Below are 23,329 nucleotides of genomic sequence, written 5' to 3' on the forward strand. Positions count from 1 at the left end.
TCTCTCTCTCTCTCTCTCTCTCTCTCTCTCTCTCTCTCTCTCTCTCACACACACACACACACACACACACTAGCAGGTACTAATAAGAAATATCTCGAAAACTGAAATGGGGTGTGTTCAGTTTACGATACGATAATCTTTATTGTCATTGTCCCATACAGAACAACGAAATTGAAAAATCTACATAAAACATTCAAAACCCAACAAGCCTGTTATCCCAGCTATCCCAGCCTGTTTAGCCCCCTAAAAACTCTGATACCCCATTTTAAAAATACAAATTACTGCCATACAGACTCCTTACACTGCGTTTAAAACCAAAATCGCATTTGGATAGAAACTGTTTCTCAGGCGGCTAGTCCTAGTCTTTATAACCCTGGACCTTCTTCCGGAAGGCAGAAGCTGAAAGAGATCATTTCCGGGGTGCGCACTATCCTGCGCTATCTCTGCCGCTTTCGTATGGCACCTGGAAGTGTAGATTTGATCCAAGGTGGGAAGAGTGCACCCAATTATTCTCTCCGCAGTCTTTACAACCCTGGATAGCATTGTTTTTTCCCTGACCGTGCAGCTCCCAAACCACACGCACAGACCATAAGTTAATACACTCTCAACAGTACAATGGTAAAATGCCATCAACAGGTTTAAATTAAGTGCCGTTTTTTAAACCCAAGCCAGGTGGGATGAGTGCTGCTTTCAAGGTGGTGGGGCAGAGGAATGGGGTAGGGGCCTTATTGTGCTGCTGCCTGGCAGGGCTCAGTGGGGTTTTACTGGCCATGTGCAAACTACTCAGGCATGTGCCAAAGGGAGACTTTCTCCAGGGCTGGCTTGGCCTGCAGCTTGAATCGGGGGTACAGCTGCAACAAAACACATCTCTCTTGCGCTGTAACTATTCAGGTTTGATTTCACCCCCAAAACACACTCTTCCACCATCTCCCGAGACAGGCGGATGCCAGCCAGCCAACTTAAGGCGTGCAAAACGTAGAGCGAGGCTCCTCCTGCATGCTCTGCGCTCCAGGTGCCTGTGAATGAGCGGGGAAGGCCCCACGGGGCCCTAGACTGTGGCTGGCTGTTGTGTGGGTGCCGTTAGGGAGTGCTTTTGCTGGGGGCTCGAGTCCCGGGACCTCTCTCTCCTTTGCCCCCAACACGACTGGGGAGTTTTCTTTGCATGCGGAAGCTGAAAGGGGTGGGGGATGCTCCCCTCCGACGTGTCCATGGCAGGGCGCGATCCCTCTCTCCTCCTCCCCAACCCCATGCCCTATGGAGCGAGGGCACTGCGATGCGGCTGTGGGGCATTCTGTGCCATCTTGACAGCTGTGGTGTCGCTGGCTGCCTTCTCCTCATGGGGGCATCGCGGCTGGCAATATCCGTAACTGGCGAAGTGGGCCGCAGATTCCCTTTACACTTGGTGGTGGACAACCTGACTTTCTTTAGCCTTTCTGCCCTCCACTTCCAGGTATTTGGTGGGCAGATTCCATGTTGGCTTACCTGCAAAATGTCTCTAGACCTGGCCACCCACCTGTTAAACCCCATGTGTGTGAGAACATTTCAGAACGCTGCCGGAAGAGATGAAGATGGGGCTCGCTCCTTCTGCCGCCATCCGAAAGGTCCATTTCCCTGGTTGTTGTTTGGTGGTGTTAATTTTTTGGAAACAGACAGGGAAGTGCCTGGGAAACAGCCACAGACTCGACGCTTTCCTATGCCTCCAGCCGACTCATGCCAGAACCAGATGCTTAAATAGGTCAGGACAGGTCCTGGGGGCAGATTCGCCCTACAATTCCCCCTTTCTTCTGCTCGCTCTGGCACTCCAAACATGGACACATAAGGCCTTGCTTCCGTTTCCAAAACACAAGCCGAGAAATTCGGCGAGACTCCGTGAAGCCAAGTAACTTGTTAAGGAAACATAAATTCCTGGAGGAAGCTACATCACATCACAGGCTACGAGAAGGGTCACCTACGGCTGGTGTGAGATCGCCCATTTATCCAAACAGCAGTCACTCCCCCCACCCAAAAAATCTTTCCAGCTAGCTTAAATTTTCACCCTGGCAGGGTTGCCATGTGTCCTCTTTTTCCAGGACGCGCCCTCTTTTTCACGGGTATCTAAAAGGAGAGTTGCCATAGCAATATATGGTTAAAAGTAGAAGTCGGCAAATGTGTCCTCTTTTTTCGCTCTTCAGAATGTGGCAGCCCTAGCAGAGCCCTAAAAATACTGGAAAGCAGCCTGTGAGTTGGTTGAAGGGACTATATAGAAAAGGGCAGAGGGGGCAAGGCAGAGGAGAAGACACCAGGAGGGATGGTAGATGCACGAGAGCAGGAAGGGAAAATACGATAAGGGGCTACGAGTATGCAGAAGTGGGCGACTCACTGGTTCTTCCCAGCGGCCAAGAGGAGGAGGTGGGTGGGTGGAAGAAAGAGGAGAATCAGAGGAGCTCGTCTGGATCCTCGGCCGGCTGCAGAAACACTCCCAATTATAATCCAATCGACATTCCACAAAAGAAGAATTTCATTTCCACAGGATGTTGCAATGGGCCACATGACTCTCATTCGTGAAAAAGCACATGGAAGGAGGCATGTGAGAGGAGGGTCCCCCCCCCGCTGCAAAGCAGAGAAGCAACTGCCCCCCACCCCTCTACAAACAACTCCCCGGAAGGGCAGGCGGGCACACACAGGGCAGGTCTCTCTGCCCGCTGTGCATCTGACGTGGGGTGAGATGGCACAACCCAACTGGGCTTGTCGAGACAGACGTCTTGGAATGTGGTGCCCAGGGCAACTATGCCTGGGCTTAGCTGTTGGCACCTGGCGAGAATACCTGAAGCCGCAGGTGGCGAGAAGGGAAGGGAGTATGCAGAAGTGGGCGACTCACTGGTTCTTCCCAGCGGCCAAGAGGAGGAGGTGGGTGGGTGGAAGAAAGAGGAGAATCAGAGGAGCTCGTCTGGATCCTCGGCCGGCTGCAGAAACACTCCCAATTATAATCCAATCGACATTCCACAAAAGAAGAATTTCATTTCCACAGGATGTTGCAATGGGCCACATGACTCTCATTCGTGAAAAAGCACATGGAAGGAGGCATGTGAGAGGAGGGTCCCCCCCCCCGCTGCAAAGCAGAGAAGCAACTGCCCCCCACCCCTCTACAAACAACTCCCCGGAAGGGCAGGCGGGCACACACAGGGCAGGTCTCTCTGCCCGCTGTGCATCTGACGTGGGGTGAGATGGCACAACCCAACTGGGCTTGTCGAGACAGACGTCTTGGAATGTGGTGCCCAGGGCAACTATGCCTGGGCTTAGCTGTTGGCACCTGGCGAGAATACCTGAAGCCGCAGGTGGCGAGAAGGGAAGGGAGTATGCAGAAGTGGGCGACTCACTGGTTCTTCCCAGCGGCCAAGAGGAGGAGGTGGGTGGGTGGAAGAAAGAGGAGAATCAGAGGAGCTCGTCTGGATCCTCGGCCGGCTGCAGAAACACTCCCAATTATAATCCAATCGACATTCCACAAAAGAAGAATTTCATTTCCACAGGATGTTGCAATGGGCCACATGACTCTCATTCGTGAAAAAGCACATGGAAGGAGGCATGTGAGAGGAGGGTCCCCCCCCCGCTGCAAAGCAGAGAAGCAACTGCCCCCCACCCCTCTACAAACAACTCCCCGGAAGGGCAGGCGGGCACACACAGGGCAGGTCTCTCTGCCCGCTGTGCATCTGACGTGGGGTGAGATGGCACAACCCAACTGGGCTTGTCGAGACAGACGTCTTGGAATGTGGTGCCCAGGGCAACTATGCCTGGGCTTAGCTGTTGGCACCTGGCGAGAATACCTGAAGCCGCAGGTGGCGAGAAGGGAAGGGAAGACTGAACCTCTCGGAAGATTGGCGGCTCAGCCGGAGAAGACCACCTCCCAGTGACACAGCCCTTTCACAGCCACCAGTAACACAGATCTCCCCACGCCCTGGCAAGCCACTACGATGTCCATGCACACTTCAGGGCTTTGGCGCCGATAGCTACGCCACAATTTGGGGAGGGGGATTGATCCCACCAGCGGGTCGAGAGAGGAATAAATATGGAAAGCAGCCCCAAATCCCACACTGGACGCTTGTTGCCAGTCCCTCTGGAAAACAGCTAGAATGGTGAAAATTGCACCTCGTCTGAGATTTCGACAAGGGCTGCAACCGCCAGGTGCTTTTTATATGAGCTGGCATTCCTTTGTTACACATACAGCAGAACCATCCTTTTCAAGACAGGCCCCGTTGCAAGCCTGGCAAATCTGGAACTGTATTTAACAATCTGATTAACGCTGACAGTTTCTACCTGGACTCATATGCAACTACTCGTCCCACGTACGTGTTTTGTAGTGTTGTTTTTCTTCCGTTTTTAGAGCTGCTTTATATACATTATAAAATGAAATGATAGCAACAAAAAACCCTTTGCCAAGAGAAAGAGAGAGAGAGATGAATGACACAGAATCATTTGTTCAGGTCTGAATCTTCATCCCCCAAAAGGTCTGAGCAGTCAGCAATCCATTTTATTATTATTTTGAAAGCCTCATGCAGCACCTCACACAAGCTTGCTCCAGACCCCTTTCAGGATTCAGCAAATCACCGAAATGATAACGTAACAAAAAAAAGTTAGATTTAATTTCCATTGCCAGAAGAAGAAGAAAAAAGAGGTTTCGGTCTCCACCTTCGACAGCTGCTCAGCAGAAAATGAAAGGGTGGCAAACCCGCCTAAGTACCACCTTGGCAGAAGCGTCCTCTCGCTTCCACCAGGGCAGCTGGCGGAAGGCAGACGCCTAAAGGTTTTGCAACAGAAACTGAGCGACTGCTTGGTTAATCATAGTATCTCTATGCATATACGTGTCTGAGAGAGGAAAGTCTTTAATGCCTGATGTCTCATTGTTTTGGAAGCTTCCCATAGCGGCTGGGCAACCCAGTCAGATGGGTGAGGTACAAATAATAAAATTATTGTTATTATTAGACTCTCTCTCTCTGTGTGTATAAACATATAAACACACCCCGAGCATCAAGAGCTCCACCACGACTTACGTCCATCTTCCCTGCCCTGGCGCCCTCCACCTGCATCGAACTACAACTCCCAGCAGCTGCACTGGCTGGGGCAGATGGGAATTGCGGTCCAAGTCAGGGGCAGCCGACTGAGGCTTCCTGCTGCCAAGGCAGCACACGGCACAACAGAATCGCAAGAGGAAATCCCTCGCCCCTGAAGCCTGGCCAAAGGGATGGGGAGGGAGAGGCTGGCATGCCGCTGCGAGGACATTTTACCCCACAGCTGCCCCTCGACTTTCCCCGTGGAGGTGGCAGTGCTGGAGCACCTCCGTGCATGCACCAAGGAGCTTTGGCTGGCAAGGGGCAGGCTGCAATGCCCGCTCAGCTGCAGAGCTCACCGGGGCAGCTGCAGGCAAGACGCTGACCCCGTCGCAGGGCTGCCGCGAGGATGCTTGCACGCCCACATGCCCCCCAAATCCTCAGAGGCAAAGCAGGAAGCCCATATGCCTTGATAGAGACACACCCTTGACGCAGGGACTTCCGCCACCCGAGTCTGAGATTGCGCCACACAACTCTCCCTCCGTGGTGACGGGCTGTTGTGTAAGCTGGCCTACAACTTCCCCTTGCAATGCAGAGGTCCCTTCGCCCTCAAAAGCGACACAGAATATCTGTATGCACACACACAGAGAGAGAAAGAGTGCATGCTTCGGAAACAGAGTCTGGCATGGTGCATTTCGCCCGCAGAGGAAGCCTCGTAATTGAATTTGGGCCAGAAACTGCTCAGCCGCTGCCCGTTCCTCCCCAAATCCAAAGGCTTGGTTCCAGGCAAGGCTCCTCCCCAGGTCACAGGGAGGTTGAGGAGAGAAAACAGCCACTTTTGCTTAGGCAACACAGAGCTGCAAGGTGTGCCAGCCCTGGGCTTGGAGGCGAAAGCGAGGTCACCAGCTCTCCTGCCAATAGGCCCCCTGGCAAAGCTGAAGACCCACCTCGCAGATATAGAAAAGAAGGGGTGCTGCTTCCCCAACAGGGCTGAAAAGAAGCAGATGCTGCTTAGAAAGGCAGGGCCAAGATCCGCTGCACAGGATAGGTGCTGAAGGGGGGCTGGGGGCTAATCCAAATGGAGGCAAGGGCACTTTCCTTCTCAGAACGCAGGGCTGGCTCAGCTGTTTTGGGAATGGCCCCCAGGGGGACATTTCGGTCCCCAACCCCAAGGGACAACAGCCCCACAGCCCCCAAAGGTCCAGGCCCAGACAGCTGGGTCCAGGTCAAGGGAAGCAATAGCCCCGCTCAATCCTGCCTTGGTCAGATCCTGCCTGGCGTCCTGTGTCCAGGGTTCAAAATTCGCCAGGCACAATTTTGCACCTGGCTATCGTCTACCTGTAGGGACGCAGGTGGCGCTGTGGGTTAAAGCCTCAGTGCCTAGGATTTGCCGATCGAAAGGTCGGCGGTTCGAATCCCTGCGGCGGGGTGCGCTCCCGCTGCTCGGTCCCAGCGCCTGCCAACCTAGCAGTTCGAAAGCACCTCCGGGTGCAAGTAGACAAATAGGGACCGCTTACCAGCGGGAAGGTAAACGGCGTTTCTGTGTGCGGCTCTGGCTCGCCAGATGCAGCTTTGTCACGCTGGCCACGTGACCCGGAAGTGTCTCCGGACAGCGCTGGCCCCTGGCCTCTTAAGTGAGATGGGCGCACAACCCCAGAGTCTGTCAAGACTGGCCCGTACGGGCAGGGGTACCTTTACCTTTACCTTTTATCGTCTACCTGTGACCAGGTGAAGATGCCCAGATGGCGCCTGATGTCTCCACCACCTGGAGGTGCCTGCCAGGTGATCCTTGGATCTTGCCTGTTTTCACACTCTAGCAACACATCCTGTCGAATTTTGCCTGCACCATCAGAACGAGTTTCAGGAACCAAAAAGTCATACTGAAAAATAAGACTTCTGAGCTGCCTGGAACAAAAATGGCAACTGGTTCAAGCAGCCATTTGGCGCCTGGCTTATTTACTGGAGCTCCTAATACCGCCTGAGTCCAGTTCTGCGCACCCCAGTTTAAGGTTACTGACAAGTTGGGACATGTGCAGAGGAGGGGGGCCAAGATGATGGAGGATCTGGAATCCAAGCCTTGTGGGGAGAGACTGAAGGAGTTGGGGATGTTTAGCCTGGAAAAGAGGAGGCTGAGAGGATATATGACAGCCATCTTCAAATATCTCAAGGAAGATGGAGCAAGCTTGTTTTCTCCTGCTCCGGAGGGTAGGACTCGAACCCGTGGCTTCAGGTGACAAGAAAGGAGACTCTGACTAAACATCGGGAAGAACTTCCTGGTGGCAAGAGCTGGATGAGAGAGAAACCGGCTCTTTTTCACTGGAGGTTTTTAAAGCAGAGCTTGGAAGGCCGTCTGCCAGGGATTATTGAGCTGTGATTTCCTGCGCTGCGGGCGGTCAGGCTAGATGACCCTCGGGGGTCCCTTCCAATGCCACAATTCTGATTTGATGAACTAACCATGATGGTGCTGGTCTCGCTCCCACACCACAGCAGCAGCCACCATCCAGATCCTCAGGGGCTGGACGCGAGCGTTCCAGACCCGAACAATAAAGGATTTCCTATTGCCGTTTCCACCCCTTCCCAGCAGGCTGAGGTGCGAGGCTGACCTCTGGAAGAGTAGCTTCCGATGGGCCGGGATCTGCTCACCCTCCAGCAATCCGCTCCTGGGCTCAGGGCAACACCCTGGGGTCAAAGGTCCCCCTCCAGACCTGCCACTTCCTGCTGCCGGCCACCGATTTGAGAGCCAGAAGTGGATTTTTTAGGGACAGAGCATTGCCAAACTACAGCAAAAGTCAGCTAGGGAGCTGTGATTCCACACACTGCCCTGGTTATGCGCCTCAGTTATTCCCTCTGCAAACTGGGAGCAGCGGGGGAATGACCTCTCACAGGTGATATAAAGAGGGAAAGGCGTTTGGGGCTTGAAGATGGGCTTCCCAGATCAGAAACCAACTCTCTTTCCGGAAGACCACGCCCCTGACGGCTCCTCCAGACTCAGGGCCTGCGGAACTCCCTGCCACAGGAGTGACGGCCACCAACATGGATGGCGTTAAAAGAGGGTGGGACAAATGTACAATGGAGGAGGCGGAGGCTTCCATGGTTGCTAGCCGCAATGGCTCTGCTGTGCCTTCGCCGCCGGAGGAAGTTATGTTTCTGAATACCGGCTGCTGAAAACCACTCAGAAGGGGAGAGATGCTCTTGTGTTCAAATCCTGATTGCAAGCAATTCTTTGGCCATTGTGAGAATGGGACGCAGGACTGGCCTGACCCAACAAGGCTCTTCTTAGGTTCCGACATGCACACCCTCCACAGTTACCCCATTCTTTTGTCGCCAAACGAGCAAATTCTGATATTTCCATTTCCTGGTTGGCAACAGAGATCTCCATCTGGCTGGTCACTCCAGCTTTCTGAAGGAGGTCAGCAGAAGAGCTTGTTAATTGCCTTGACCTTTTCCTCCAAGGAAGACACAGTTCACACACACACACACACACACACACACACACCCCCCTCAGTTAGGTGGCTGCGACTGGCTTCAGGGTCACTCGGGGAGCTTTAGTGAGGATTCGAACCCAGATCTCCCAGGTCCTCCTCCGACACTCCAACCCAGGCTTCCTCAACCTTAGCCCTCCAGTTTTTTTTTTGAGACTACAATTCCCATCATCCCTGACCACCGGTCCTTCTAGCTAGGGATCATGGGAGTTGTAGGCCGAAAACATCTGGAGGGCCGAGGCTGAGGAAGTCTGCTCCAACCATTGCACCCTAGAGCTCCTCTGCTATGGGGCAGCTCTCTGAATTAAGTCAGCGAATCAATATGGGGGGAGCAAAACGTCACTTAGAGAAGGATCTGAAATATTTTCATTGAAGCTTAAACTTGTTTGTTTTGTTTTGCAAACTGCTTTGAGATTCTTTCTTCAAAATATAAAGCCGTATAGAAATTCTTCATCATCATCATCACCTCACTGCAAAAGAAAGGCACCTAGACATTCCATGGTGGCAACCGTCACATAGGTTTAAGGTGCCATTTGGCGATAAGATTGGGGCTGGGAGGGGAGAAGGGGGTCACGAGGGGGGGGGGTGTCTGCAGGGAAAGCCCTTCCCAAAACCACGACTGCTGGAATTAAGGTCGCCTTCCGCCGGTGATCAAGGGCCCAAGGCTGGCCTAGAAGGAAACACACTTCCGAAAGCAACAAAACGGGTTTGCAACCTGGCCCTGCTGCGCTCCCCAGGCCGCCGAGAGCACAGCAAAGGCCTCCTTTGTGCAAGGACTGGTTTGAACAGGTCCGCCGGCAGAAACGGCCGGCGCCTCCCCAACCCCGGCAGGGCCACCGTCCTTCCTGCTCAAGAGCAAAACAAGAGTTGTGCTTTTCCCCACAAAGTGCCTGCGTGCGGCAGAAAGGAGGACTAGGAGACACCAGCCTGGTGGGGTTTGGGTGGGTAGGACACCCCAATGTTCAGATCCCCCGTTGCAGTGCAATATTTGAGCTATCCAGGTCGCAAAAGGGCAGGCTGGTTAAAGGGGAGTGTTTCAGAACATGCTCCGCTGGGGTTCCTGCATTGCAGAGAGTTAAGACTAGATAGCCCTGGGGAGGGGGTGATCTCTCCCATTTCTCCTTGTCTCCAAGTCAATAAATAAGGGCCAGCAGGTGGGACGCGGATGGCACTGTGGGTTAAATCACTGAGCCTAGGGCTTGATGATGAGAAGGTCGGCGGTTCGAATCCCTGCAACGGGGTGAGCTCCTAGCAGTTCGAGAGCACGTCAAAGTGCAAGTAGATAAACAGGTACCACTCCAGCGGGAAGGTAAACGGTGTTTCCGCGCGCTGCTCTGGTTCGCCAGAAGCGGCTTAGTCCTGCTGGCCACATGACCCGGAAGCTGTACGCCGGCTCCCTCAGCCAATAAAGCGAGATGAGCGCCGCAACCCCAGAGTCGGTCACGACTGGACCTAATGGTCAGGGGTCCCTTTACCTTTAAGGTAAAGGTAAAGGTACCCCTGCCCGTACGGGCCAGTCTTGCCAGACTCTGGGGTTGTGCGCCCATCTCACTTAAGAGGCCAGGGGCCAGCGCTGTCCGGAGACACTTCCGGGTCACGTGGCCAGCGTGACAAAGCTGCGAGCCAGAGCCGCACACGGAAACGCCGTTTACCTTCCCGCTGGTAAGCAGTCCCTATTTATCTACTTGCACCCGGAGGTGCTTTCGAACTGCTAGGTTGGCAGGCGCTGGGACCGAGCAGCGGGAGCGCACCCCGCCGCAGGGATTCGAACCGCCGACCTTTCGATCGGCAAGTCCTAGGCGCTGAGGCTTTAACCCACAGCGCCACCTGCGTCCCTACCCCTTTACCTTTAGGTGAAGGGAAAGAGGCTTCTGTGCCCATGGTCCAGGAAGGAGACAATCCTGGGCGTTGATGGGTCTGGCTCAGGAGCAGAAAGCACCTTCCTAGATTCACAACTCCAGAACTTTAGGGGGTTTGCAGTGCGGGGCTAGTTCTGAATCCTTCAGGACACCAGAGATGGCCTCAGTTATGCCCCACTCACATTGGTAGCCCCAGAGGACTCTGCGGGATCAGGCCAAAGGCAGCATCCTGTGGCCAAATGAAGAGCCCTTTCTCCCCTCCTGCGGCCTCAAGCAAAGGCTCTCCAGAAGCATTGCTGCCTCTAGCCGTGGGGGCATGGGAAGGATCCTTGGGAAACATCAATGGGTCTGCAGTGCAGGTGCCAAGTTATCTGTCACTGGGTGACAGCAGTTTGTGACATCTCACCTTCAGGGGCTGCCAATGCCTCCCCAGATCCAGCTCACAAGGCCGGCTTGGGTGTTGAAAGCCCTTAAACATTCCAGGCGGCCACTGGCTGCTCGGCTTCCCTCACCGCTGAGCACTGGGCCAAGCTGCCTGGAGCTACGGATTAGCCAACCCTGCCCTAAAAGTGTCGGGATGGGAACCAGGTTGCCTTAAGAACCAAAACTTTCAACGGAAATCCTGCCTGAACCTCAAGGCCAACAGCGAAGATGCAGAAGCATGGAATTGTAGAGGGACCCCTGGGGGTCATCCAGTCCAACCCCCTGCAAAGAATGCAGGGATCTGGGAGCGGTCACCGAGACCACATACCACCTTTCCTGAAAGACCTCCATTGGCGCCCAGTACGTTTCCAAGCACAATTCAAAGTGGTGGTGCTGACCTTGAAAGCCCTAAACGGCCTCAGCCCAGTATACCAGAAGGAGCATCTCCACCTCCATCGTCCAGCACAGACACTGAGGTCCAGCTCCGAGGGCCTTCTGGCGGTTCCCTCCTTGCGAGAAGCGAGGTTACAGGGAACCAGGCAGAGGGCCTTCTCGGTGGTGGCGCCTGCCCTGTGGAAAGCCCTCCTGTCAGATGTCAAAGAAATAAACAACCATCTGACTTTTAGAAGACATCTGAAGGCAACCCTGTTTAGGGAAGTTTTGTAATGTCTGATGCTGTTGCTTTTTTATTTTTGTTCTTGGTGTTCTGTTGGGAGCCACCCAGAGTGACTGGAAAAACCCAGCCAGATGGGCGGGGTATAAATAACAAATTTGATGATGATGATGAAGATGAAGACAGCTGAAGGCAGCCCTATTTAGGGATGTTTTTAATGCTTAATGCTGTATTTTGTTTTTAATATTTGATTGGGAGCCGCCCAGAGTGGTTGGGGAAACCCAGCCAGATGGGTGGGATATAAATAATAAATTTTATGTTGATGATGATGATAGGTTGCCCAGCAAACTCTGCTCAAAAACCTCCAAGTAAGAAGTGTCCTCAACCTCCAGTTCCATTACGGAGCAGCTCTTACTGCCAGAAAGTTCTTCTGGGTGTTTGGTGGGAATCTACTTCCTTAAGGAGACTTAGATCAGCCTTCCAGATGTTATGGACCCTGGTTGCCATCACCCCGGACCACGGAAATACTTGGGCAATGGTTGTGCTGTTCCCAGGCTACATTTGGATGACAGAAACCACCTTCTACTGGGACGGACTATTGGGGTCCATTCAGCTCAACGTCGGGTCCCTGGGTGTTCTTGGACTACAACTCCCAGCACTCCTGGCCAGTGGTTGGGGTGTGTGTGGAAGTTGTAGCTCAAGGGCACCTTGGAGCCCCGTGGCTGGTGCACACTGACAGGCAACAGCACTCCAGGTTTTTGAGCAGGTGTGTCTCCTGGCCCTTCCCAGGTCCTGGGACCTTCCACCTGCAAGGCATGATCATTCCTCAAATTCACACCCCTTCTGAGAAAGATGACTCCAGAAAGCGGACCTGGACCGGGGCTCCATCAGAGGTGACCTCTCTTGCACATCACACTGCCCCCAAACTCTAGCATGGGACAGGGCTCAAAAGGGGCAGGAGGACCATTTATCCCAAGGTCGGCAGAAACGGGACAGCTCTCTTTCTCTCTCTCTCATGGGGTGCTGGGACAGTGGGGGAGAGCGTGCACCACAAAGGGTCCTGCTGTCAGGGGGGGCAGCTTCCCGACACAAAGCCCCCCTCCCTGGCCTCCGCGTCAACTTAACCGGAGATGACAAGCCGCGCCAAACCCAGAGGCCGTCGCTCCGACCTGCCCCTGCGGTGCAAGTGGTGATGATGCGGAGTTTCTCGGCCTGCCGGAATGAGGAGGGCAGCTGTTCGCTCTGGCCGACAAAAGCAGAAAAGCTCCCCATGCGCTGCCTCCATTGTCTTGCCTGGCAGCTGGACTGATGGGGGGAGGAGAAGAGAAGGGCTCAAGTGCATTCAGTGAAAGGGAGAGCGGGAGGGACAGGGTGGGAAAAGACCCCAGAGAGCTGCCACTCCCAGGATCGGGCAGGGGACTTGCCAGGGCAGCCTTCCCCAACTTCTCAGGCACCCTTGAGAAGTTTCAGATTGCAGCCCCCATCAACCCTGGCCAGTTGCTGTGAATTCCCCACGGTCCCATGGCGTTTACTTGGTGGCCTCTCTTAGATGGGTCCCAGCAAGAGAGACTGGGGAGTGGGAGTCCTGGTTTCTAGGCAGCCCTGCTTCTGAACACCAGTAGCTAGAAACCACAGAAGAAGAGGGGGCTGCTTCTCGCGGGTTTCCCAGAAGAGGCACCTGCTTTGTCACTGGGCTAGAAACTCATAATATACTTGCCAAACGGCACCTTAAGCCGAGGTTATGGCTGCTGCAACAAAATCTCTAGGCACCCACACTTCTAAACCGCTTTATATTGTAAAGAACGGATCTCAAAGCAGTTTACAACACGTTATCAAAGAAAACGATCCAAATTCAAGCTTCCAGGAAAATATTTCGGATCCTTCTCTAAATGACATTTTGCTTCCCCCTTATTGATTCGCTGCCCCGTGGCAGAAGGACTCTAGGAAGCCAGGGTGGTGCCATGGTGGGAGTGCTAGACCAAGACCTGGGAGATCTGGGTTCGAAACCCCACCCAGCCCTGAAGCTCCCCGGGGGACCTGGGAGCCAGTCGCAGCCTCTTCACCTCCCTTGCAGGGTCGCTGTAGGGATTAAATGGGGTGGGGGGTGAACCATGGACTCCTTGGAGGGATATAAATGCAATGAATAAACCAGGCTTCCTCAGCTGCGACCCTCCAGATGTTTTTGGCCTACAACTCCCATGATCCCTAGCTAGCAGAACCAGTGGTTAGGGGTGCTGGGAGTTGTAGTCTCAAAACATCTGGAGGGCTGAGGCTGAGGAAGCCTGGAATAAGCTCTTCTGCCGACCTACGGAAGGAAGCTGGAAGGGTCAGCCAGATGGAGATGTCCGTCGCCAACCAACCTGGTGTCCAGAGATCTCCAGCTGGTCGCAACTGGACCTGCGCCAGTCACAAAACGCGCCTGGCTTACTTCTAACACTGGCTGTGAGAGCAGGATGCTCTCTTGAATGGGCCATTTCCCTGATCCCCGGGCCCTTCTGATTCTCTTAGGGACGGGGATGCTGTGCCTTGCTAGTTGTGTTTCCAAGTCCCATCACCACCCTGACCACTGGCCCGGGTCATAGAATCCTAGAGTTGGAAGAGACCCCAAGGGCCATCGAGTCCCACCCCCTGCCAAGCAGGAAACACCATGAAAGCACTCCTGACATATGGTTGTCAAGCCTCTGCTTAAAGACCTCCAAAGAAGGAGACTCCACCACACTCCTTGGCAGCAAATTCCACTGTCAAACAGCTCTTACTGTCAGGAAGTTCTTCCTAATGTTTAGGTGGAATCTTCTTTCTTGTAGTTTGGATCCATTGCTCCGTGTCCGCTTCTCTGGAGCAGCAGAAAACAACCTTTCTCCCTCCTCTATGTGACATCCTTTTATATATTTGAACATGGCTATCATATCACCCCTATGCCCAGCTCCCTTAGCCGTTCCTCATAAGGCATCGTTTCCAGGCCTTTGACCATTTGGGTTGCCCTCCTCTGGACACGTTCCAGTTTCTCAGTGTCCTTCTTGAACTGTGGTGCCCAGAACTGGACACAGTACTCCAGGTGAGGTCTGACCAGAGCAGAATACAGTGGCACTATTACTTCCCTTGATCTAGATGCTATACTCCTATTGATGCAGCCCAGAATTGCATTGGCTTTTTTAGCTGCCGCGTCACAAGGGAGATTCCAACTTCCGCTTTCCTATCCCTCCCCCTTGTTCCGCCCCCCCCCCCGTTCCAGCTCTCCCAGAGGGAAACACACAGCTGCAAAAGGCCCCAAGAGCCCACTATTTCCTAACTTTTTCTCACGGTAGGCGTGGATTCCCGGAAGCCAAGCCGAGGGGGAAGCTCAGGGAAGCTCTTGGCACCCTTCTGGCCTGGGAGTCTCAGGCCCCAAGCTCCCACTCGCTCCTCCTGGAATCAGAAGAGATTTGGGACACAGGCTGGGAATGGCTCCGCGTGGAGCCTCAGGTGAGGCGAGACAGGGGCATCTGCCTGGCACAGAAGCCTTGCAGAGACGGAGAGCCTTAGCCAGTTGGGCAGAATTTATCAGAAGGGGAAAGGAGCCCTCCACATTTTTGTTCCAACTGCCCTTCAGCAGCTTTGGAAAGCTGCTCTGGAGTGCAGATGGCTTCCTGGAACAGTCTCTCGCCGCCTGGTTTTCGAGCAAGCAGGCTCCCGTAGCCACGCAGGCAATCTGGACGGAGCATAAGGCACTGCCAAGTCCCAGGGAGTGGCGAGGAGGGGGGCAAGGTGGCACGGACATAAAGAGGGGGACGGAAGCCCCTGAGAGCCAGTTTTAACAACCTGTCTGGGAGACCCAGCCAGATGGATGGGGGATGAATTTAATAATAATAATAATAACAACAACAACAACAACAATAATAATAATACAGAATTACACAGGAAAGCAGATTATTCAGCACAAAAGATAATTCACCATGAATTACCTAACAGCACACTAGTATTTCCAGGATTTGGGAGTTTTCTTTTTAAAAAAAATTTAAAAATAATTTCTCCAGAGGCCTCAGGGCAGCAGAACTCGAAGGTGGCTTGCTGAAAGTTGCCTGCCAGCGGCAAGTAAGAATCATCTCCAAGGAAGCAAGGCTGGACCTTGAAAACTGGACCTGGCTGGTAGGGCTGGGTGATACCTGGTTTTCAACACTGCGATATATCACCAGCTAAAGATTGTGATGGGACGTGGGTGGCGCTGTGGGTTAAACCACAGAGCCTAGGACTTGCCAATCAGAAGGTCGGTGGTTTGAATCCCCGCAATGACTGGGTGAGCTCCCGTTGCTTGGTCCCTGCTCCTGCCAACCTAGCAGTTTGAAAGCACGTCAAAGTGCAAGTAGATAAATAGGTACCACTCCGGCAGGAAGGTAAACGGCGTTTCCGTGCGCTGCTCCAGTTTTGCCAGAAGCGGCTTAGTCATGCTGGCCACATGACCCGGAAGCTGTACACCGGCTCCCTCAGCCAATAAAGCGAGATGAGTGCCGCAACCCCAGAGTCGGTCACAACTGGACCTAATGGTAAGTGGTCCCTTTACCTTTAATCATTGTGATATATCAGTACATCACAGTGTCTGAAATAAGGGTGGAGCTAAGCAGAGGCACTGGATGGTTTCACGGTTTCCCCCGCATTGTGATTTTTGCATAGCACACGCCCACACATCATGATTCGTGATAATATCACCAGCTCAGAAATTATGAAACCAGTTATTACGATATGGACTTCAAACTGGCTTCCAACAATATACCGCTATATCGCCCAGGACTACTGGTTGGTAGGTCTGCTATCCACACAAGGGACTGCTGATGTGGCCGTCACAACTAACACCGGTGAGCAGACCAGCAGAGGTCTCTTTGGGGGAAGGTAACTTTCGTGAACTTATTTGCAAGGCTCCATTGAAACAGTCCTGCAAGATGCAGGGCGGTCGGTCGGGTCCAAAGGACTCAAGTGTCGCTTTAAAAGAGTTGGAATATCTGCAAGCACATCCCACCAACCCAGGCAATCCACATTTTGCTGCATGTAGGATGGCCAGGCGCCCCTGCTGCTCCCCACTTTTGTCAAATACAAATACAAAACTTTCCCAAGCAGCCCCCTGCCACACAACCCGGCTGCTGCGAAACTCGGCCTCTGGAGATCACCGGGGCCTCGTCTATGCAAACTCAGTGCTTCCCTTCTGAAGTCGGTCACAGGAGCAGCTTACAGCATGCTGGAAAAATGCAGGAACTCTCTCACTTTCTGCCCAGGGCATGCCAAGCTTCTCCTCCTCCTAGGAACTGGCAACCCAGGCAGCCAGCTGGGCAATTGGCAGGCCAGCCCCTGACTCCCTAAACAAATAAGGCTTTTAAGGAAGCTGACTCCAGGACGAAGCAGCTCATGGACATGGAAAGAGTGCCCAGATCAGAGCCACTGCAGGCTCAGAGCATAAAGAGGCAGTCTTCCGCCACCGGCACCTGCAAATACAGGTCAAAGGTAAAGGACCCCTGACAGTTAATTCCAGTCACAGACGACTCTGGGGTTGTGGCGCTCATCTCGCTTTACTGGCTGAGGGAGCCGGCATTTGTCCACAGACAGTTTTTCCAGGTCATGTGGCCAGCAGGACTAAGCCGCTTCTGGCAAACCAGAGCAGTGCATGGAAACTCTGTTTACCTTCCCGCCGGAGTGGTACCTATTTATCTACTTGCACTTGGACGTGCTTTCGAACTGCTAGGTGGGCAGGAGCAGGGACCGAGTAACGGGAGCTCACCCCGTCGCGGGGATTCAAACCGCCGACCTTCCGATCAGCAATCGGTTTACACCACAGCGTCACCCGCGTCCCGCAAATACAGGCCGCCATGTTTAAAGACTGGGCTTACTCTTCTTTCTAACAGGCTAACAACGCTCACGAACCAGGAAAGGGCCCAAGAGGAATGCAAAGAGAACCCCAGGCGTTTGCAAAACTGCCATCGCTTTTGCCATGGGCCATCACAAAACCGCCCTGATCTGCAAACTTCCAGCTTTGCTGAAGGGACTGAGCTGAGCAGACCTCATGCACCAACCACAGCGGGTTAATCTGCAGCAAGGCAAGGCGGAAGGGAGAGGAGTCTGCAACACTCCCACTCAGTTTTTCCATGCCAGAGTCACCTCCAGCAAGATCTGTCAACCTGGTGCCCTCTGGGTGCTTTGGGATGGAAGCGCCCAACAGCCCTGGCCTCATCTTGCTGCCATGCTGCCTGGAGCCGCGGGCAGATGGAGTCCAGAACCTCCGGAGGCCGGAGGTGAGAGGCAAAGGCTGCCTTTCAAGGATGCCATCAGCGCCAAGCCCAACATGAGCCCTGGCAGTTCTGGCGGGGATAAAACGGCACTTTTTAGTGGACTCCCCCAGGCCAAGCTGAGCAAGGCTGAAGATGAGACAGCACTGCAAGGCCCTGAGCAGTTTCATCCAGGAAGGACATCTTACATCTAGTTGCAAATACCACCCTCTTGCAAATCCAGCCTTTCAATAATTATGTTCCCAATTCACATCACTTAAATGAATTCTCTCTCCCACACACAAGTCTGTTCTGTTACACAGCGTGTCACAATTCAGATATCACACCAAACCAAGGTTAAGACAGCTAACATACTCCCATGTATAGTGCGATGTCCGTATTGACAAACCAAGGTTTCCAGCTGACCAGGAAACCAGAAGCGGAAACGGCGGCTGGAAGGGAATTTGCAAGCCACAGTTGCTCTATGTTTGGGGGGTGAATTGACAAACCGCCCCTAGCAGCTGCTGTTCCTGCTTTGGAGCACAACGCACCTTAGAGACTGAGCAGGCAAAGCAAAAGCAAAGGGGGGGCCAAGGGGGAGCCCCCTCCTCTTCCAACAAACCTTTTGAGATCTTTCCTAGTCTGCATCTATATTGGAATTGCTTTAAATATGTTTCTGAAACGTACATCGCTTGCTGCCCTGGGTGCCTTTGGAAGAAGGGCAGTGTATAAATTTAACAACAAATGGTGGCCCTGTGGGTTAAACCACAGAGCCTAGGACTTGCCAATCAGAAGGTCGGCGGTTCGAATCCCCGCAATGACTGGGTGAGCTCCCGTTGCTCGGTCCCTGCTCCTGCCAACCTAGCAGTTCGAAAGCACGTCAAAGTGCAAGTAGATAAATAGGTACCACTCCGGCGGGACGGTAAACGGCATTTCCGTGTGCTGCTCTGGTTCGCCAGAAGCAGCTTAGTCATGCTGGCCACATGACCCGGAAGCTGTACGCCGGCTCCCTCGGCCAGTAAAGCGAGATGAGCGCCGCAACCCCAGAGTCGGCCAAGACTAGATCTAATGGTCAGGGGTCCCTTTACCTTTACCTATATAAACTGAGTCAGTAAGTGTCAAGAAGGGTGTGATCTTTTGCTGGAATCCAATAAAAAGATTATATCTATACATATATGATATAGATAGCGCCATTGACTAATCCCAGCAGGATCTGAGATGGTCACAGGATCTCTCTGGGTTCTCTGTCCCGCCTCTCACTGGTCCCAAACACAGCGAGGTCCAAGTTTTCACACAACCAACAAACCTGGGAGGACCCCCACAGCTCCTACCTCTCACAATCTTGCAAACAAAGACACAAGGCTAGAATCCTGAACGCAATTGCCTTCTATATTCGTATGACTAGAGTTCTACTCCACCTTTTCTCCAAGCAATTCAAGGAGGCATAAACATTTTTCCATTTTTATCTTCACAACCACCCTGTGAGGTGGGTCAGGCTGAGAGTGGGACTGGTCCACGGTTGCCCAGTGGGCTTTATGGCCCTGTGGGGATTTGAACCCTGATCTCCCCCAAGTTCTGGATTAATGTTTGCCCACTACATCAGGCTGACTGGACTCAGTGTGCAGGCATTGCAATTCTGTGACTCTATGACATGGGTAGGATTTTGCTATAAACTAGCAGAGGAAAGCAAGATTAGGATGCCTGCAAAAGCGGCATTCACCCCCCCAAAAAAAAACCTCAGAGGCAACTTGCTCCGGTTCTGCACCGCCACTTCCCCATGACCTAATTCAGAAGGGGTGGAAGAGGGCAGGCTGCTCAACTGTTTCTTTCCCACCACAGGGACAGAAGTCATTACCTCACGCCATCTGTGCTGAACAAAAGAGGAAGCGACGCCTGACACAGTGGCGCCATCCTTGCCCACTGGAACTCCCTGCCACAAGACCTAGCGATGGGAAGCAGCTTGGCTGGAGCCCAAAGAGGGCTGAACAAATTCGTAAGAAGAGACTGCTAGATCTGGCCAGTGGGGGGCCATCTTAGGCCAGCATCCTGTACACCTGTGGGATACCCGCAAGCTGCAACTCTCCCCTCCTGCGGTTTCCAGAAAATGGAATTTGAAAGCAACTTGAGGAAGGGGAGAAATCTGTCCGTGGGTCACTTAGCACACAGAAGAGGCTTCTGCCTACACACCTCTGGCTTCTGGGAACCATTTGGCCGGCTGCTGAGGGAAACAGATCCTTCACCTTGGAGGAGTTGGGGAATGAAAGCAGGGATATTTCCCAGCAGCTAACTGGCGCTGTGGGTTAAACCACAGAGCCTAGGACTTGCCGATCAGAAGGTCAGTGGTTTGAATCCCCGCGACTGGGTGAGCGCCCGTTGCTCGGTCCCTGCTGCTCCCAACCTAGCAGTTTGAAAGCACACAAGTGCAAGCAGATAAATAGGTACCGCTCCGGCGGGAAGGTAAACGGCATTTCCGTGCACTGCTCTGGTTCGCCAGAAGCGGCTTAGTCCTGCTGGCCACATGACCCGGAAGCTGTACACCGGCTCCCTCGGCCAGTAAAGCGAGAGGAGCGCCATAACCCCAGAGTCGGCCACGACTGGACCTAATGGTCAGGGCTCCCTTTACCTTTTTAACTTCACACCGGACAACAACGCTAGCCCTGGAAGTCATTTCAGCAGCCAGCCAGCCAGCTTGGGAGGGTGCGAGAGCAAAACACGCTGCACAGCCTCTGCTAACTCACCTCTTCCAAGGGGGAGGGAGATTTTTTCCCTCCCCCACAACCCTCCAACAAGCACTTGCGCCAGGCAAGGGTGCGGGTGGCAGGGATTTGCGGGTGACAGGAGGCCTCCCGCACTCCAAATGGCAGAAGCATGGGGGGGAGGAAGAGTGGGAGAGAAGTAGTCAGCCATCGACAGCACATTTGCAGAACGGTGGTGTGAGGAAGCTATGCAAAGCGGCACAGGAAGAGAGAGCGAGGCTGGCGCATGCAAAGGAAGGCTCCCTGTCTTGATCCCCCCTCGGCGCATGCAAAGGAAGGCTCCCTGTCTTGATCCCCCCTCGCAGGCTGTCACTGCTACAAGTGTCACACGCTGGAAACCAGAAGACCCCCCCCCCCAACTTGGCTGAAGCAGTTGCTGCCGCCGCCGCCACCTTCCCAGCTTCATGCCCAAAGAACAGGAGACTGGGGTGGTTTTAGTGTCAGAAAAACATTATTAACTCATGGTGTGTTCCTTGTAAAAAAAGGGAGGATTCGGCTGAAAACAACCTGCTGCGCAAGCCGACTTTGAAATGCTCGAGGGCAAGGCAGGTGCCAATGCCAAGGCTACCCGCTTAGGAATGGCAGCAAAGGGCAGGACGGGTCTTTTCTCTCTCCCACCCCCCATATCGCAAAGATCTGCCAAGCAAGGGCTGGGCTTCCGCAAGAACCAGAGATTCTCCGGAGATACCGTCAGATACGCCCATTTCCTTCACCAGAAAGAGAGAGAAAAACCTCGCCCTCAAGGTGAAGGAAGTCGCCTGCCTTGGCAGACACACTCAAACGCACTCGCTAAAAAGTCTTTCTGCTAACTCCACTGGGTGCTAAGGCAGGAACAGGGGTCTGGGGTCCTCAGATGATGGCACACTACAACTTTCAGCATCATCTGTCACCCACGCTGCCAGAGGCGGAAGAGAGCCGGGGTCCTACGTGTGGAAGGCCACAATTTCCTCCATCCCCGGGGTAGAATCATGGAGTTGCAAGGGACCCTCAAAGGTCCTCTAGCCCAACCCGCTGCAAGGCAGGAATCTCAACTCAGGCATCCAGCCCAACCCTATTGCCAATCCTGGCGGCTACAGTTCCCAGAAGCTGCCACTTGATTTTGGGCACCTTGGTGCCCCTGTTGTTTCAGCTGTAGTGACCCTCTTGTTTTATGGGGTGGGAATTTTTCATGGGCAGAGTTCAGGTCTGGCTCCTGGGCTAAAGTGATGGACGGCACAGCAAAAGCGGAAGGCAGGTTCTGGGCTCCCCTCGGCTTGGAGGCCCCATTCCAGCCCTTTCACGGCCTCTTTACTCACACACAGGCCCGCGGGAGAGACAGGGTCTCCTGCAGGAGCTGGGCAAGATTCTGCCACATCGCTCAACAACCACCCCAAACACCACTTGGCGTTCCAAAACACAGCTGCAACCTAAGTGGAGGACAAGGGAAAGCCTTTGGAACTCCACAACACAAGAGTGCCGTTTGAGTATCACCGGGAGAAGGGCGGGGAAATCCTGGTACTGAAAGGGCAGCGGAGTTGATGTGAGGACAAGATCCAAAAGCACCCCAGGGTGCAGCTGGCCTCATCAAGTGACTGGACCGGGGCAGGAGGGCCCAAATCCGACTCCTTGCCTAGCCCATTCTCATCTTGGCCTACCTTGCAGGGAAGTTGTGTAAATAAAGAGGAGATGCTGGGGAATCTGGATCTAGAAGCCCCCTTGCGGGCCAGTCAATCCCTCTCAGCCAAGGTTGTTGTGGGGATTAAATGAGGGCAAAACCAGGGTTCGAATCCTCCACTCAGCACCTATGAAGCTCCCTGGATGACCCTGGGCGCCAGTGCCTGCCTCTCAGCCTAAGGTTCTCAACCTGTGGGTCCCCAGATGTGGTTGGACTACAACTCCCATCATCCCAGAGCCTTGCTAGATAGGGGTGATGGGAGTTGTAGTCCAACAACATCTGGGGACCCACAGGTTGAGAAAGGCTGGAATCTACCTCGCAGGGTTGTTTGGGGGGGGACTAAATTACCATGGGGAGGAACCATGCACAGAAATTGGAGGGGGGGGAAGATGCAATACCAGCACAATACAATCAATCGATAATTTCGAAAGTGGGTGTTTGGGGAGGGCGTGGCCAAAAGAGGGGAGTGGCCAGAAAGATGAAGACCCCTAAGGGAGGGGGGAGCTTCTCCACCTGTGGGCGTGGCCAAGGGTTGGTTGCTGGGAAACGAGATGGGAGCGGGAAGGGGAGGAGCCATGGGGCGGGGTCAGGGGAGGTGGGCGTGACCAGTCTGCTCACCCGCCTGCGTGGTGTCGCTGAGGTCCCAGCGCCGGGCTGCTGCTCCTCCGGGGAAGTGTCTGAGGCGCCGCCCGGCCAGGCTCAGGCTGCCCGAAGCCGCCGCTTCCTCCAAGGCCCGCTCGGGCCCAGGGAGCGGGCCGGGCCAGGAGGGGGAGGGCGGGGGCAGCGCGTCGGCCCCGCCCTCGCCCGCCGCCATCCCGCAGGCTCCGCTGTGCTCGCTGAGGCCGCCGCTGGCCGACTGAGAGCTGGCGGGCAGGAGCGGCGAGACCCCAGCCAAAGGGGGCGGGACCCGAGGAGCCGCCTCGGCCTATGAGGAGCCGGCCACGCGGGGAGCCGCCAATCGCGGCGCGCCGGGCGGGGAGCAGCCGAAGCAGGCAACCAATGGCGTGGAAGCGGGTCGTCGGGTTCTTCCTCCTTTCGCTCCAATCAAGGGCGCGGGCGGAGGGAGAAGTGAGGGGGCGGCTGTTGGCCAATGAGAGATCCGCGAAGGGCGCTGACTACCGCTTCGGCCAATCGCTTACCAAGGAGGCGGTTCCTAAGGCCACCACCCCCAGACTGAAAGCGCTCCGTGATTTTGCCTCGCTCCTGCCCTCAGCCAATGGAATTCATAGAGGCAGGGCGTGAAACTATTGACCAATCACTGAGCAAGCAACGTGAGGCCGGGCTTATCACAGCG

General features: G+C 54.2%; 1 protein-coding gene and 1 long non-coding RNA gene across 5 annotated transcripts in view; one reads left to right on the plus strand and one right to left on the minus strand.

Annotated features, from left to right (window-relative positions):
- LOC309355903 overlaps positions 1–23,329 on the plus strand; it is a 143,426-nt gene that overhangs the window by 80,064 nt on the left and 40,033 nt on the right. The window lies entirely within an intron of this gene.
- The window catches only part of LRCH4 (leucine rich repeats and calponin homology domain containing 4), a 70,329-nt gene that overhangs the window by 44,382 nt on the left and 2,618 nt on the right, over positions 1–23,329 (minus strand). Inside the window, exon 1 of one of the 3 annotated variants that reach the window (XM_081886821.1) lies at positions 22,654–22,877. The exons of 1 other annotated variant lie outside the window; for it this stretch is intronic. In XM_081886821.1, coding sequence (XP_081742947.1) covers positions 22,654–22,849 — 196 coding nt within the window. In that variant the 5' untranslated portion in view covers positions 22,850–22,877. Of the gene's footprint in view, positions 1–22,653; positions 22,878–23,329 lie in introns of those variants that run through there. One more of the 3 variants, XM_081886823.1, reaches the window with a different exon arrangement.

The sequence above is a fragment of the Podarcis melisellensis genome (genome assembly GCF_964234715.1).
Source record: "Podarcis melisellensis genome assembly, chromosome: 13".
Taxonomy (NCBI): domain Eukaryota; kingdom Metazoa; phylum Chordata; class Lepidosauria; order Squamata; family Lacertidae; genus Podarcis; species Podarcis melisellensis.